The following is a 16,572-nucleotide window of genomic DNA, read 5'->3' as shown; positions in this document are numbered from 1 at the left end:
TTGAAAACCAGAGTCAGGGGCCACCTCTCACCCTCTGGTCCACGTTCACAAGTGCATTTCTTCTCTCATCCTGCAAGTCTCCCTTTTGAAGAATTTTTCTTCCTTGTCGATTTGAGGGAGAGGGAGAGGGAGAGGAGGAAACCCCCCGGGCGTGCACGCACTGGCCCGGCTGCACGCCCCCCGTGGGGCTGGGCCCACAGCCTGCGCACGGGCCGGCCGGCACCGAACCTGCCACCACGTGGTGCAGGGGCCCCGCTCGGCCACGGAGCCACAGGGCAGCGCTGCTCTCTCTGGACGGTGCCCGAGCCCCGGTGCAGATCAGTGACCCCCAGCTTCCAAGCCTGGGCTGCCGTAGCCCCAGTTAAAGAGCTTCCGGCCCCCCAACCCGCCCACAGCCCAGTCTCCGCAGCTTCTGGGGCCCGCAGCGCGCCCCCGACAGGGGCCCAGGCCCACCAGCTGCCTGGGCCTCGCACGCAGCCTGGAGCCTGGGGACCAAGTGCTGGCGCCCCACCACGTGGGCGGTCAGCCGAGCGCCCCCACACTGCACGGTTTCCCCCCACGGGAACCAGCTTTCTCCGAGCGGGAAACAGGGTGGGGGGCTCTCCCCAAGTCTGAATTCCAGCAGCCCCTGAACCCAGAGCGTGTCCCCGCCCGGCCCACGGGGTCTGAAGTGTGGGGCGACCGCGCGAGGTCCGCCGCAGGCGGGGACACCACCTCGCGGGCACGCTCCTCCGTCGCGGGGTTCATTCCGGGGAGACCCTATTGTACGTAACGTCAGACGAGGAGAAAATGAGGGGCAGGATGAGGCGGGGCCTGGAGAAGGGACCGAGGCTCGGACTTGGGGAGCACAGCGCACAGGACTGCTGTCCCCTCGATCTCAGGCGGGGACTCAGACGGGCATCGCAGGCGCCGCGCTCGCTGCGTGACTTTCCCGCGCATCCGCCTCAGGGGGCGGGAAGAACCCGGATGAAACCAGCCCCGCCGCCGGGGCCCCGCCCACAGCCTTTGAATCGCTGCGCGGGGCGGAGTTGCCCTCCCTCCCGTACCCTGATTGGTTCGCCTTTGCAGGTCCCTCCTTGTGACTGGGCGTTCCCAGTGCCAGTCACAAAGCGTCGGCGGTTCCTCAGATTGTTGCTGGCAGGAGACGGCGTCGACGTCTAATTGGACTCGCGGCTTCGGAGCTCCCGGCAGTGCGCTCGTCCTCGGGCGCCGCGCAAGGGTTCCGGGCTTCTCGGCCGCGGGCCCTGCAGGGAGGCGCGTCCAGGCGGCTCGAGAGCGACTCGGGGCGCCCCGGCGCCACCCTCACACCCACCCAGCGCCATGTCCTGGATGTTCAAGAGGTGAAGAGGGTGGAGGGGGTGGGGCGCGGGGGTAACGGCCTGGCGGTGTCCCCGCACGAACCTGACCTTCCCCAGCATCCCTTTTGCGGTTCCCGTGCGGTGTTTGCGCGTGTGTCCGCGGGAGGAATACACGCGTCGCCTTGGCCGGCGAGGGAGGATCCTCAGGCGAGCCCGGTGTCGGGGCCTCGGAGGGAGACCTCGGCAGGGCCGTGGGGGGCGGGAAGGGCCCGGGCTCACCGCTCCAGCCCTTAGCCGGGGTCCCGACCTGCGCTTCGTCCAGCCAGGCGCCCACTGGGTACCCGCTGCGCACGAGGCGCTGTGCGCGGAGCCGGGGCCGGCTAACCCCGCCGCTGCCCCCGCGGAGCTCCCAGCTCGGCGCGTGCACAGACCTGCAGGAGGTGCGGGCAGGGGAGCTGGGCGCGCCGCGCACGGCCTGCGGGGGAGACGCGGGGGGCACCTTCTCCCGCTCCCGGGAGAGTGGAGACGTCCCGGAAGCCCCCGCCGACCTCCCCCGTCCTTTCCAGCACCCGAATAGGTTTACAAGCGCATCCCCGAAACAGTGATGCATCGGGGGGCCGAGCTGACCCCGGAACCAGCGGGAGTGGGAGGCTTTAGGTCAGTCTCCGCGGGTGGCGTGGTTTGAATGCCTGGAGGAAAATAAGGGCCCTGTTCTCAAGGGATGAGAGTAATGGATGCTGGACGTTTTATCCGCAGAGATGCACAAACTGCTGCTCTGTGCGCAGGTCTTTCCTGGCTCAGTCGCCGTTGACACTTGGCATATAAAGTCCCAGACATCACGTACATTTCAATTGAAATGATCACTAGGAAAAATATTTCTGAACGCTTGTTGGGGTTTTCATTTTATTTATTAAAAAAATTTTTTTTTCTTTATTGATTTTTTTTTTTTTTTAGAGAGAGGAAGGGAGAGGGAGCGCGAGAAACATCGATGAGAGAGAACATCGATTGGCCGCCGCCTCCTGCGTGACTCCCTCTGGGGATCGGCCAGCAACCTGGGCATGTGCCCTGACCGGGCATCGCACTGGCGACCTCTTGGTGCACAGGTGGACGCTCAGCCACTGAGCCACACCAGCCGGGCCTGGGGGTTTCGTTTTAAACATCGGTGGGTAGAAGAGCCATTACTGAATAGGTAGGGCTCCTGGAAGCTTCCTCCACTCACCCCAATCCTGCTCTGTCTAGAGTAACAGTCTTCATCTTATACAGCAGGTCCCGCATAAGATTTAATTTGTTGAAAAAGAGGGTGAGAAAACAGTTGTCCTATAAATATAGGATGGTCTTTGAGAAATACTTAAACTTTATTTTCCTCTCCCTTTTTTAAAAAAATAGAGATCCTGTTTGGAAGTACTTGCAGACTGTCCAGTACGGCGGAGTCCATGGAAATTTTCCACGCCTCTCATATCCAACTTTCTTTCCCCGTTTTGAATTCCAAGATATTTTCCCTCCAGATGACTTCCTAACTAGCGATGAAGAGCTAGATTCAGTTTTATTTGGAACTTTGCGAGGTCATGTAGTTGGACTACGCTATTACACAGGAGTAGTGAGTATAACATTAGATATTAAGTTAAAATGTCATATATTTATGGAATTAACCTACAAAATAAGAATTAGAAGGTGATATGTGCATTTCATTTTTTTTTTAACTTTAAGTGATTGAAATATATCTGGTCAAGAGATAAATGTCTAATGACTAATATTCTTTTACATTTATATCATACTTACGATATACAAAGCATTTTTTCCTGTGTGGTCTCATTTGATGGCTACATTGACTCTGAGGTCTGTATGGCATCTGTTATCCCTTTTCTATAACTGAAGAACTGAAGCTCAGGAGGGTTAAATGATTTGCCCAAAACCACAGAAACTGTGTGGTACATTTACAAAATGACTTCCAAGTCAGTCCATTGCTTTCTCCCCTTTGGTCCTCAGCACATTTCTATACTTTAATATTTTTAATTTAGGAAGATCAACTCTTTCTAGATAAGGGTTTTGTCTATTTTTAGGTCCTTTTATCTTGAGACTCTTTGTCTACCAATTTTTCTTGCAGCATTTGTCTTTATCTCTATTCTCTGCAGTGTGTGTGTGTGTGTGTGTGTGTGTGTGTGTGTGTGTGTGTTGAGAGAGAGAGGTATACAGACAGAAGTGGAGAATATATAACTTTCTCTGGTAAATAGTTATCTTTGTTATGGTTGTCTATACTACCTCTGTATTCAGTCTGCATGATATACTTCTAGTTTTATTTTTTTAATTGATTATGAAAAATTTCAAAAGTGCATTGAAAGTAAAATAATACGATAAACTCCATATGCTTGTTTTTAGTTTTAGCAGTTAACAAGTTTTTTACACATTGCTTCATCTCTTTTTCTTTTTTATTTGTCCTTTTATACTAAAAATCCTATCACTTTACACCCATAGCAAAATTATTAATAATTTCTGACTATAGCTAATAACTAATCCATGATCAGTTTTCTCGATTGTTTAAAAATGTATTTTTATAGTTCATTTTTTTCAAATCAGAATCAAAACAACATTTGTATATTACATTTAGTTATATCTTGTAAGTCACCCCCCAGCCCCCTTTGTTTCATGTTACTGATTTGATGAATAAATTGTCTGTTCTAAGGAAAGTTTTAGATTTGTCAGTTTTTCTATTCCCCCATATTTTTCTTACGTTGAAGTTTTTCAAGTCATTGTCTGAAGCATGTTCTTCAGGAGATTCCTTGGGAAAGAATTCCATAATCTGGATTTATCTCTTTCATTCTCCAATATTTTCTTTATATCAGAACTTCTAATACCATTTTGTGATTGGAAATGTGTTGTGTTGAAGATTCCTTAGGAAGGAACAATAGTTTTTGTATGCTCGAACTTGTGATGTTTATACTTGTGGTATTTGGCTGAATATAAAAAATCCTTGACCCATATTTTCTCTTCATGATATCTTGATGTTGCATGAAATGTTCCTGGTAGAATTCTTCTGCCAATATGATTTTCCCCCCATATAAGTGAATTGGAGTTTTTTTTTTGCCTGGATAACTCAAAGATATTTTCCTTATCGTGACAGTCCAATAATTTTATTAAGGTATATTTTAGTGTTGACTGTTTTATGAGTCATTTTTTTCTATTTCATAAAATTCTATTTAATTATGGTGTTAAATGTTTGCATTTTCCAAAGATTATTTTTCTCCAGGGGCTCTATTCAACTCTCTCTATATTGGATCCTCTGACCCCCCTGAACCTCGAGCCTTTTAGCCATTTCACACTTAATGAGCATGCATTACTTATAAAATAAATACACACTTTAAAAAATAAAAAAAGTAATAATTTTTTTTTTTAATCCTTACCCGAGGACTCCCCCCCCCCCCATTTTTGTTCAGATAGAGTGGGTGAGAGAGAGAGAGAGAAACATCGACGTGGAAGGGGGACATCTGAGTGGCTGCCTCCCTCAGGACCTCAGCCAGGGTCCGGGAGGAACGGCAAGAACGGCAACCGAGGTTCATGCCCTTGACCCGAATCAAACCCGTGACTCATTGGTCTGTGGGCTGATGCTCCAACCGCTGAGCCAAACTGGCCAGGGCAAAAAAAAGTAATAATTACTTTTAATCAGTCCACATATATATTAGCTTACCTGTATCATAGAAATTTTCTAAGATCAACAAATAGTGATTGTTCTAAGATCAATAACAACCATAATCTAATCTCTCTATTAATTCCTCTGAAATCCTTTTTATCATATTTTTTCACTTTTCTGTTTTTCATCATTTATTTCCCTTGCCATGTTTCTCACGAGGTCTGTTCACTTTTGTGTTCTTTGTATCTTAGTCTTTAATTCTGACATACTTTTTCTTTTCTAATTTTTTTCCTGAAATCTATCAGCTGCTTTCATATTCACGGGTTCTCTAGCTCTCATATCCATCTCTGCGCTTCCTTGTTTCTGATTTGTGCCCCCCCAAAAAAAAACTTTCATCGTTTTCTAAATTACTTTAAGCCATTGTGAAATATTAGATTATGGTTGTTATTGAGCTTAGAACAATCACTATTTGTTGATCTTAGGATAATTTCTGTGATACAGGTAAGCTAATAAAAATGTGGACTGATTAAAAGTAATCATTACTTTTTTTATTTTTAAAAATGTGTATTTATTTTATAAGTAATGCATGTTCATTAAGTGAAGTGGCTAAAAGACTCGGGGGTGCTGGGGAGGCAGGGGGCATGGAAGGATAGAGCAAAAAAAAGAGGAAAACTCATGGACATGGGCAACAGTGGGGTGATTTGGGGGGGGTGGAGGTAGAAGGTAGAAGAGAGTGTAGGGAAGATAAGTGGTGATGGAAATATAAAATTAAATTTAAAAAGTGGCTAAAAGAAAAAGCTTACATGTCCCTACGGTCCACAGTCCAGAACCATAACTTACTCCCTTTGTCATGCATCCCACACTTTGTGAACATAGACATGTAAATTGAAACCATCTTATGTATAAATGAAATGAGATCAGACTATGCCTATTATAGTGGTCACCTTTTATCTCTTAGTAAAATATTTGGAATATCTTTTCACATCAATACAAGTCTGTATTGTATTTCTTATTTCCTTATAGGTGGACGTTTTTGAGTTGATCACTATTATGAAAAAATATAATAAAATTTGAGGTATTTATTTTTGCATACTTATTATTTTAAACTTTTTTTCAGTTTTATTGAAATTGATTTACATCTCATTTAATTTAAATATGCCATTCCCAGAGTTAGATTACATTTAAGTATATAATTCCATACATACATTGTATGCTCCTCAACACAGAATTATGTTTGTTTTATGTCCTTTTAAATCAGATAAGGGAAAAAAGTTATAACCAAGAAAAATGTATAGTCTTTTATATTTACCTGTGTAATTACCTTTACTGTTGCTCTTTATTTCTTCATGTAGATTAAAGTTATTGTCTAGTGTGTTTTTTATTTTAACCTGAAAGTTTCCCTTTAATATTTCTTATAGTACGGGTCTGCTAATGATAGATTCTTTTAGTATTTGTTTATTGGGAATGACTTAATTCCTTCTTCAATTTTGAAGGCTAGTTTGCCAGATATGAAATTCTTGTTTGAGTTTTTCCTTTTAGCATTTTGACAAGTTATTCCACTGTCTTCTGGCTGCCATGGTTTCTGATGACAAAAGTCAGATGTTAATGTTATTGAGGTTATCCTCTGTGTAATGAGTTGCTTCTCTGTTGTTGCTTTCAAGATTCTTTCCACAGCTTGATTATGGTTTGTCTGGGTTTAGATCTCTTTCAGTTTATTTTACTTGGAATTCGAGCATCTTAGATATGTAGAGTAATGTTTGTAATCACATTTGGGAAGTTTTCAGTTATTATTTCTTCAAATATCCTTTTGTCCCCTTTTCTCTTCCTCTTCTGAATATGCTTATTGTTGTGCCAAATGCCTCTAGGCATATTCATGTTTCTATATTATTTTTCGTTCTGTTCCTCAGACTCTATAACTGTTCTTCAGATTCGGCACAGGTTTCCCCTGTTATCCAAAAGTAGATCATTCCTATGAAATCTTTTGGAAACAGGAACAGTTTAAAGCAGCATAGCAATAACCATTAATTTATATTGGAAAAACTTTTGAGCGTTCCCAGACCCAAAATTCAACGCACACACGATGTCCATTTTGTTAACCTTGATCAAAACGCATAATTACATCCAGCTTAGCACTAAACATAACAACCTTACAAGATCCATTAGGCTTTTCTGATACCTTAGGACACATCTTGCTAATGACGAACAAATTAAATTGAGATAAAGCACAAATGCTCCCAGATAGTTAAAGCTGCGGCGGCTTGATGCGGAGGTGCTGAGTGCGGGTGCCCAGGGAAGGAGCTTGGTGCCGCTGCTGGTCGGTGCCGCCGCTGGTGGGTGCACACTGCCGGTTCGGTGCCGCCGCTGGTGGGTGCACACTGCCGGTTCGGTGCCGCCGCTGGTCGGTGCACACTGCCGGTTCGGTGCCGCCGCTGGTCGGTGCACACTGCCGGTCGGTGCCGCCGCTGGTCGGTGCACACTGCCGGTCGGTGCCGCCGCTGGTCGGTGCACACTGCCGGTTCGGTGCCGCCGCTGGTCGGTGCACACTGCTGGTCGGTGCCGCCGCTGGTCGGTGCACACTGCCGGTCGGTGCCGCCGCTGGTCGGTGCACACTGCCGGTCGGTGCCGCCGCCGCTGGTGGGTGCACACTGCTGGTCGGTGCCGCCGCCGCTGGTGGGTGCACACTGCCGGTCGGTGCCGCCGCTGGTCGGTGCACACTGCCGGTCGGTGCCGCCGCTGGTCGGTGCACACTGCTGGTCGGTGCCGCCGCCGCTGGTGGGTGCACACTGCCGGTCGGTGCCGCCGCTGGTCGGTGCACACTGCCGGTCGGTGCCGCCGCTGGTCGGTGCACACTGCCGGTCGGTGCCGCCGCTGGTCGGTGCACACTGCCGGTCGGTGCCGCAGCTGGTCGGTGCACACTGCCGGTCGGTGCCGCCGCTGGTCGGTGCACACTGCCGGTCGGTGCCGCAGCTGGTCGGTGCACACTGCCGGTCGGTGCACGTGCTGGTCGGAGCCCGCCGCTGGTCGGTGCACACTGCTGGTCGGTGCCGCCGCCGCTGGTCGGTGCACACCACCGGTCGGTGCACGTGCTGGTCGGAGCCCGCCGCTGGTCGGTGCACACCGCCGGTCGGTGCACGCGCTCCTCGGAGCCCGCCGCTGGTCAGTGCACACTGCTGGGCGGTGCACACTGCCTCTTGAACAGCTCATGGCAAAACAAACGCTAATTGCTGGTTTTGCTTTTTGCCTTTTTTCAAAAGTGAAACCCTCTTCAGAAATCTTTCAATTAGCAAAAACAGTACTAATATGTAGGTCTTAATGTAAGTGAAGTGGAATTAACTCAAATTTTAGAAAGATGGGGATACCTATAGTTTTAATTGACCTTTTTTTTTTTTTTTTTTTTGGTTAATCCTCACCGGAGGAAAATTTCCAGTGATATTTAGAGTGGAAGGAAGGGAGGGGGAGAGAGGGAGAGACAGACACATGGATTGGTTGCCTCCTGCACCACCCTGACAGGTGCCGGGGGTTAAACCTGCAACCCAAGTACATGCCCTTGACTGGGAATTGAACCCACAGACCCTCTAACTGCTGAGTCAAACCAGCCAGGGCTTCAGTTGACCTGTCATCTTTAACTTTGTTTCTTCTTCTCCCCGCTCATATTTGCTATTAAGCCTCTTCAGTGAAAATTTAACTTTAGTTATTGTACTTTTTACCCCAGAATTTCTATTTGGGGTGACACAGTTCTCATGATTTCATTTAGTTCCTAGAATATGGTTTGCTTTAAGTCTTTGAAGAAATTTAAGATTAGAAATAAAAAGTTTTTTTCAATAAGTCACAGATCTCTATTTCCTTAGGAACAGTTGATATTTTTTCCGTAGGAACAGTTTTTTTTCCTGTGAGTGAACCATACTCATTTCTTTGCATGTGTTGTTTCTTTGTTGTTATCGTTGAGAAGTGGCCATTTATAATAATGTGACAACTCTAGAAATCAGGTTTCTCCCCTCTCCAGGAATATTTGTTGTGGATTTTGTTAATTATTTTTGTTTAATGACTTCTAAATTAACCCTGTAAAATCTGTTCTTTGTTGTGTGTGGCCATTGATGTCTGTTCTTGGTTAGCTTGGTGGCCAGCTAATGATTGTATCGGAACCAGTAAACCTCCCAGTCTTGAGAGAATCTGTGTGCATTTGGGGCACGCACAGCCAGGCAGTGGACAACTCTTCCTTAGTCTTCACTTCCTGCTTGTTCAGACCTCCGAGTTCAGCCAGAGCTGAGGGAGCTCTAGGGCCTTCTCCGGTCTCTCCTCAACACACGCACAGCCTTGGGCACGCGCACAGCCACAGGCTCGCCTGTGGCCTCCTAGCGTCTCAGGAATATGTTGGAATTTTTCAAAGCCCCTTTGGCCATTGTATTTCCCAGCTTTTTCTTTACCCCAACTGTTACCACTACATGTATAATTGTTTTTGACAAACTCCCACCCAAGGGAGGAGGGTTTTTATACTGTGTGAGCTCAGAGGTCAAATAAAAATAGCTCTGAAAATTTTGGAGGGGGTGGCATTTACTAGAGAACCATCATACAGGTCAAATAATGACATTCTTTGGAAATAAATCTTGAAAGATTCTGCTCCATTGTGCACTCTGATTATTGCTAGGCTGCACCAAGAATCCCAGCAGGTTTTTGTTTTTAAAGGTTGCCATGTAGCTGAGAGCTGGAGACGGGACTAGGGCATGGATATTCAGCTGTTCTTGAATTAACACTCCTTGTTTCTGCAGTCCTTACATTATAGTTTTTAGAGTTCCGAAAAAAGTTGGTTTTGACAATATTTGCCTGGTCTTCCATTGATTTTTTAATTTTAATTTTTAACAATTTTTCTTTATTGATTTTAGAGAGAGAGAAAGGGAGAGGGAGAGAGATAGAAACATTGATGAGAGACAGCATCGATTGGCCGCCTCCTGCATGCCCCCCACTGGGGAATAGGCCTACAACCTGGACATGTGCCCTGATTGGGAATTGAACCGGTGACCTCTTGTTGCATTGATCGATGCTTAACCACTGAGCCACAGTAGCTGGGCTTCACTGTTTTTTAGGGAGAAGAGAATTTTCTGAAGTTCTTAACTCTTCTTTTCGATAATGTCATCCTCAGGTCATTTTTAATCAAATGGAATCAGAATGGCATGAATTGAAATCTATATTTTCTTATTCCAGTTCCATTCTCACTTACGGTTAATGCGTTTTCCCTGATTAATGTCTTTTCCCCTTTTTAGAGTCTGAAGATCAAGCTTAGGAACCAGCCTGTCTAGATTCAAATCCTAGTTCTGCTACTTACTAGCTTTGTGATCTTGGGCAAATTACTTAACTTTTCCGTGCTTTATTGTCTCATCTGTAAAATGGGCATAATAAATAGTACCTACCAAGTCAATCTATGTAACATACTTACAACAGTGTTTGGCAGCACAATATTCAGAAGTTATGATGTTGAAAATTTTAAATAGTGTGATTTCGTTGTTTGGTTTTGATTGTGTCTCTTAGATATTAAGGATTTGTTAACTTCCCAATGAATGTAAATTAAAACAATAGAATGAAAGAATCATTTAAACATATTCTTTAATATTTCTATAAAGATATGAGTCCAACAAACTACACATTTCTTATGCAGTGTTTCTCAGTAAGCATTAAAAGATGAATGGAAATCCCAAATAAAGTATGGTGAAGAAAGCTATTTTTGTATGTTTGTTATTTATAATATTATCTGTTCATTTTTTTGTTAGGTTAATAATAATGAAATGGTTGCATTACAACGAGAGCCCAATAACCCCTATGATAAGAATGCAATTAAAGTAAACAATGTGAATGGAAATCAGGTTGGCCATTTAAAGAAAGATCTTGCGGCTGCATTGGCTTATATCATGGACAACAAACTGGCACAAGTGGAAGGGTAATGTATTTCTGAGTTCAGTTTTAATAATTTTGAGGTGTATTAATCTTTGAATTTGTTAAGAGTCTGTATAGTTGTCTGACAACTTTTATCACGAAACCTTTAGTATGTATTTAATAAATGTTTTAATTCTCCTCTCATCTACCTGTACTACCCTAGCGACTCTCTCACTGTTCTGTTGAATTATTATTACCTTGGAGAAAAATAGACTTGGTTTAAATCAGGGGTGGGGAACCTTTTTCCTGCCAAGGGCCATTTGGATATTTGTAACATCATTCGTGGGCCATACAAAATTATCAGCTTAAAAATTAGCCTGCTGTCTTGGTCGGACGTTGAATTAACCCACCCCTCATGTGATGGCTAGAGCTGCTTCTCCGGGTGAGGCCTGTGGTGTCAGCTGGTGCTGATTAAGGCCCATGTTCTCCACCCCTGGTTTAAATATTAGGAAGTTCTCTTTATCTCGCCAAGCCTTTTCGTGCATAGATTTGGGAGTTTGGCAGTGTTTGTTTAAATCAGAGGTTATAAAACTGGTAGCCTGTGATCAGATATAGGTGAGCTTCATTTTGCCTACACAGTGTTTAAAAATTTTAAAAAAATTTCCAATATTTGAATTTCTAGATAGCCTACATCTTATATATGTTATTTCCACCCCCCAAATATAAAAATTATTTATGAAGATTTTTCTTGACAAATGGAAGATCTGGTGATCTGATCTCTCATTTCCACATGACAGCAGCTGACTGCTGCCTGTAGCAGCTGCAGCTTTCTCCAGGGCATACTCAGTTTTTGCAGGCATTTGTGTTGTGACCTGAATTTAAGTATGGAATGTTTAGGGTAGGAAAAGGGAGTTTGGAAAATAAAGGCTCAGCAGTGCCTTTTCACTTTACTCATGTACTTGTTTTCTTCTCTCTCAGTTCATTGAGATTTTCAAACATTGAGAATAAAGTGGATCAGAAATAGTTTTTGCAAATCATTCCTCATTCTCAGAATAGCTTGCTAGCTTGTTTCTATTAATGAAAGCTCTACCCTTTCAGTTAAACGTACTGTTTTTACTTATCTTACAATCTTGATTATAGGCTATCTTTGTATTTAAACACTGCTTTATCCTGTCTTCTCAGTTTCTTCTGGCATTCTGTTCAGAAAACCACCCTTGTCTTCTGGTTCTCGTTGATCCTATCCCGTCATCTTCCTGTCTTTCTACTCTGCCCAACTAGCTCCTCCCTATCTTACTTCATGCAAAATTTGAATGTAATACTTAGAATATTTAATAGTCAGACTCTTAATGGGAGTAAAAAATGGACACTTTTTAATTTCTCACTTTTTTCCTTCTTAAATACAATAGGGTAGTTCCTTTTGGTGCAAACAACGCTTTTACCATGCCATTGCATATGACTCTTTGGGGAAAAGAAGAAAATAGAAAAGCAGTTTTAGATCAATTGAAAAAACATGGATTTAAATTGGGTCCTGCACCAAAAAGTAAGTTGAGGGTTTTACTTACTATTATTTTGATATTGTAAGAATGTAGAAATTGTACACATTTATTCTCCTAAGTAATGTTTGGTTGACTGAACTAATTTACGCTGAAGGCTCTAAGTTATAGGTTTTTTGGAGTTTTTAAGAAAATCCCTGAATCTTTTTCTCTTTATTTTGAAACAACTAGAGATTCATAGGAGATTTGACACACATGCGTGCGCGCACACACACACCCTGAAATGTATAAGGAGATCCTATAGTCCCTCCCTCAAATTCCCTTAATGATAGTATCTGGAAAACTTGATCGTAAACATTCTCTTTGATAAATTACATATAGACAATAAGAATCTCACAATAGGGAACGGGAAAAAATTATTTATTTGGTAAGTGTTTGTTCAAATTATTTTAATAATGTGTTATTTGAATGATAGAATTCAGCTTTTAAAAAACTTTTTTTAAAATTCTCACCTGAGGATGTGTTTTTATTGATTTTAGAGAGAGATGAAGGGGGAGAGAGAAACATTGATATGACAGAGACATTGATCAGCTGCTTCTTGCACGCACCCTGACCAGGGATCAGACCTGAGACCCTGGTATGTGCCCTGACCCGGAATCGAACCTGTGACCTTTCAGTGTATGGGATGATGCTCCAACCGACTGAGCCACACTGGCCAGGGCTAAAAACTTTTAAATATATTAGGAATATTTTTAATGGAGCTTATTTCACAAGTTTTAAAAGCTATTTACTAAAAGGCAGTCTATTTCATTTGGTGATTAAATTTTCATTTTGTAAATTATAGCTTTTGGATTCAGTTTGGAAAGTGGTTGGGGCTCTGGAAGAGCTGGACCGAGTTATAGTATGCCGGTTCATGCTGCAGTACAGCTGACAACTGAACAGGTGTGCTTTCGTTTTGTAATCTAAAGTGCATTTTAAATGTTGAACAGTGATGTTTAAAAGAATAAGATAAACATGTATGTGCTGGCATTAGTGATCTTCAGATATATTGCTAAGTTACAAAACGTGGAATAAATAGGATATATATTACAAAAAATATATGTAAAAAGAGGTCAGTGATAGGGAATATATTCATGGACTCACATTCATACATACATTTAGAACACATACATTGCTGTATATGCATGGGATGTATTAGAATGTTGTGATGTTTTTGTAGTGTTTGAAGTTTTTAGAATATGCAAATATTTTAAAAAAAATTAAAGCTTAAAACTTACTCCTTTCAGTAAGTTTGCAAATACAGTGCTAAAAAAATTAATTTCAGTTCTTTGGCATTACTCTAATTCTCACTTTTTCTGATTTGTAATTCAGGACACTGTTATGCTGAATTACTTTGGGGTAAAATAGGACATAAAATAATCCAGATCAGTCTACAAATAACATCAATTTTTTTTTTTTGTCTCTACCCATCAGTGTTAGCTTATTTATTTATTTATTTATTTATTTATTTATTTTAGAGAGGAGAGAAAGGGAGGGGGGGGAGAGAGAGAGAGAGAGAAACATAGATGAAAGAGAAACACATTGATTGGTTGCCTCCTGCATGACCTGGACTAGGTGCTGGGGATTGAACCTGGAACCCGGGTACATGCCTCAGCTGGAATTAAACCTTCGACCCTTTGGTGTCCTAATCGCTGAGCCAAACTGGCAAGGGCAGTGTTAGCTTTTTTAATATTATGGTTGTAATATACTGTAATTTTCCTGCCCATTGTTAGAAGGGCTTGAGCCTCTGTCTAGGTTACCTCCTAACTGTTTAGACTTGGCCTGATTTCTTCTGGGCTTTTGCTATGTACTCATGTACTATTTACAAAAGTAATTATAGCACATATATGTTGATATAAAATTTGACTAGATCAATTTAAAGAACCAGCTAAATTAGCCTAAGATTGAACTCATCTCAATATTTTATGGCACACAGCAGGTTTGCTGCAGTAATAATAAATAAAAAATTATTGACTAAAAAAAAAAATCAAATGTACCTGGTAGGATCTACCAAGATGCATTTGAATAGAATTATGTAATAGAATCACAGAATTTCAGTGGCAGAAGGAAACCGTAGCAACATTCTAATCTAGTTCACTCCTTTCATTTTACAGAAATAAGATAGAGGGCCATAAAAGTTAAGTGTCTTGCCCAAAGTTATTTCATTTTATTTTCTTTATTGATTTTAGAGAGAGAGAGAGAGAGAGAGAGAGAGAAACATCGATGAGAGAGAACATTGATTGGCGGCCTCCTGCATGCCCCCCACTGGGGATCGGGCCCACAACCTGGGCATGTGCCCTGACTGGGAATCAAACCGTTGCCCTCTTGGTGCATGGATCGATGCTCAACCACTGAGCTACACCCTCCAGGCTTGCCCAAAGTTATATATAGGTTTATTTGTGACAGAGCTGTTAAGGAAACCCAAGATTTACAACTCTATTCTATATTTTTCTGACTATAACACAGTTACCTTTTACACCTAAACCACTTATTCATTCTGACTTCACTGAGCAGTGTAGTATCTCAAACAATTTAACTTTGTTATTCAACTTTTATAGTTAATTAAATGATTTGACTTTTCTGAGTTAAGTATAATTATTATTTTAATTGGTTTGTTTCATAATGTTTCTTGTTACTATTTGTTGTAGCTTAAAACAGAATTTGACAAATTGTTTGAAGATTTAAAAGAAGATGATAAAACTCATGAAATGGAACCAGCTGAGGTACTTAGCCAGTATTTTATATTAAAAAATATATGTGTGTGTGTGTGTGTGTGTATGTGTGTATACTATTAATCTATACATTTTTTTATCATAAGATTGGCTGTTTTCCAGATTCTATGTGGGGGAAAAAGAAAGGGTTTATTGTGCCTCTATTTATGACATTTCTTTAATTTTTAGGCTATTGAAACACCATTGCTTCCACATCAAAAACAAGCTCTAGCTTGGATGGTTTCTCGGGAAAACAGTAGAGAACTTCCACCATTCTGGGAGCAGCGAAATGACTTGTACTATAACACAATAACCAACTTTTCTGAGAAGGATCGACCAGAAAATGTTCATGGAGGAATTTTAGCTGATGATATGGGTTTGGTAATTATCCTTTTTCTTGAGATATTAAAATTTTATTTTGTAATTATGATTTTATAGAAAGTAATTTTGAAATAGATAGAGATAGGAGTATGTTGGTGCCAGTTTGGAACTAGATTTCACTTTCAGTGGAGAACACTGTTTTTCCTGTGGTTTTCACTTAAAATAATGGTAAGCTTTTTTTTTTTGGTACAGTTAAGAAACTATTAAAATAATTAGTGTAATGATAGTAACATGTTTCTCAATTTTTTTAAAAAAGAAAGACAGTGTTACATAAAATTATTTGTAGTATTTCACAAATGTTATGATATGCAGAGTATTAAATGTACATCAATGATTTTTACACCAGCAGTTTTATACTTTTTGATCTTAGTCACTGTTTACACTCTTAAACTCTTGAGGAGCCCAAAGAGCTTTGTTTTTGTGGGTAGTATCTATTAGTATAAATACCATAAGTATTTCTAACATTAGACATCAAACAGAAATTTTAAATTATTAGTTTAAAAACAACAGTTAATAAACTTACTACTTGTTAACATGAAGAGCATATTTTTAAATAAAAAGTATTCTAAAACAAATGCAATTTTGATACGACTGACATTTAGTTTTGTAAATCTCTTTGATGTCTGGGCTGATAGATGACATCTGAATTTTTGTATGTGCTTATTCATTTAGTATGTTTTGGTATGTGTTTTGGTTAAAATATATAAAGAAACTTAATCCTTACCCAAATATGTAGTTGGAAAAAGGAGGAGTGTTTTAATAGCTTTTTTACAGAACTATAGATAATGTTCTTTGATATAATAACAAAATGAAGCAAGTATTATTAGTTTATTAAAGATTAGTAGTTATACTATGGAACTTAAAAATCTTATCAGTGTACTTCTTATACTCTATTTAAATCCATTAATGTAGCTTGCACATTGAATTAGATGGATATTTTACTATGCATTGATTTTATAACATCAGGCATTGTCCTTTTGGAAAATACTGGTTCACTGAGTTATACAGATCTGTCGAATGTTGATGCATTTCATTATATTATATCAAAAGTTTTCATTCACTAATAATACTGCTGATCTTATTAGGCATTTGTAGTTTGGAAAGCTTCTGTGTTCATGGTATTAGATGCAAATTTTCCAATATTCTGATTTTTGCTTGAA

The 16,572-nt window shown here is 41.5% G+C and overlaps 1 protein-coding gene across 3 annotated transcripts in view; it reads left to right on the top strand.

Moving 5' to 3' along the window:
* The first annotated feature begins 1,139 nt into the window (after window positions 1-1,139).
* The window catches only part of HLTF (helicase like transcription factor), a 59,471-nt gene continuing 44,038 nt past the window's right edge, over window positions 1,140-16,572 (top strand). For all 3 annotated transcript variants that reach the window (XM_036242739.1, XM_036242740.1, XM_036242738.1), the window contains exons 1-7: window positions 1,140-1,340; window positions 2,685-2,895; window positions 10,686-10,852; window positions 12,195-12,328; window positions 13,126-13,223; window positions 14,969-15,043; window positions 15,221-15,412. In XM_036242739.1, the coding sequence (XP_036098632.1) occupies window positions 1,321-1,340; window positions 2,685-2,895; window positions 10,686-10,852; window positions 12,195-12,328; window positions 13,126-13,223; window positions 14,969-15,043; window positions 15,221-15,412 (897 nt within the window). In that variant the 5' untranslated portion in view covers window positions 1,140-1,320. The remainder of the gene's footprint in view (window positions 1,341-2,684; window positions 2,896-10,685; window positions 10,853-12,194; window positions 12,329-13,125; window positions 13,224-14,968; window positions 15,044-15,220; window positions 15,413-16,572) is intronic.

Source organism: Molossus molossus, unplaced genomic scaffold (assembly GCF_014108415.1).
Source record: "Molossus molossus isolate mMolMol1 unplaced genomic scaffold, mMolMol1.p scaffold_m16_p_5, whole genome shotgun sequence".
Lineage (NCBI taxonomy): Eukaryota > Metazoa > Chordata > Mammalia > Chiroptera > Molossidae > Molossus > Molossus molossus.
The sequence above is the reverse complement of the archived record's forward strand: the minus strand, read 5'-3'. Positions and strand labels throughout refer to the sequence as shown.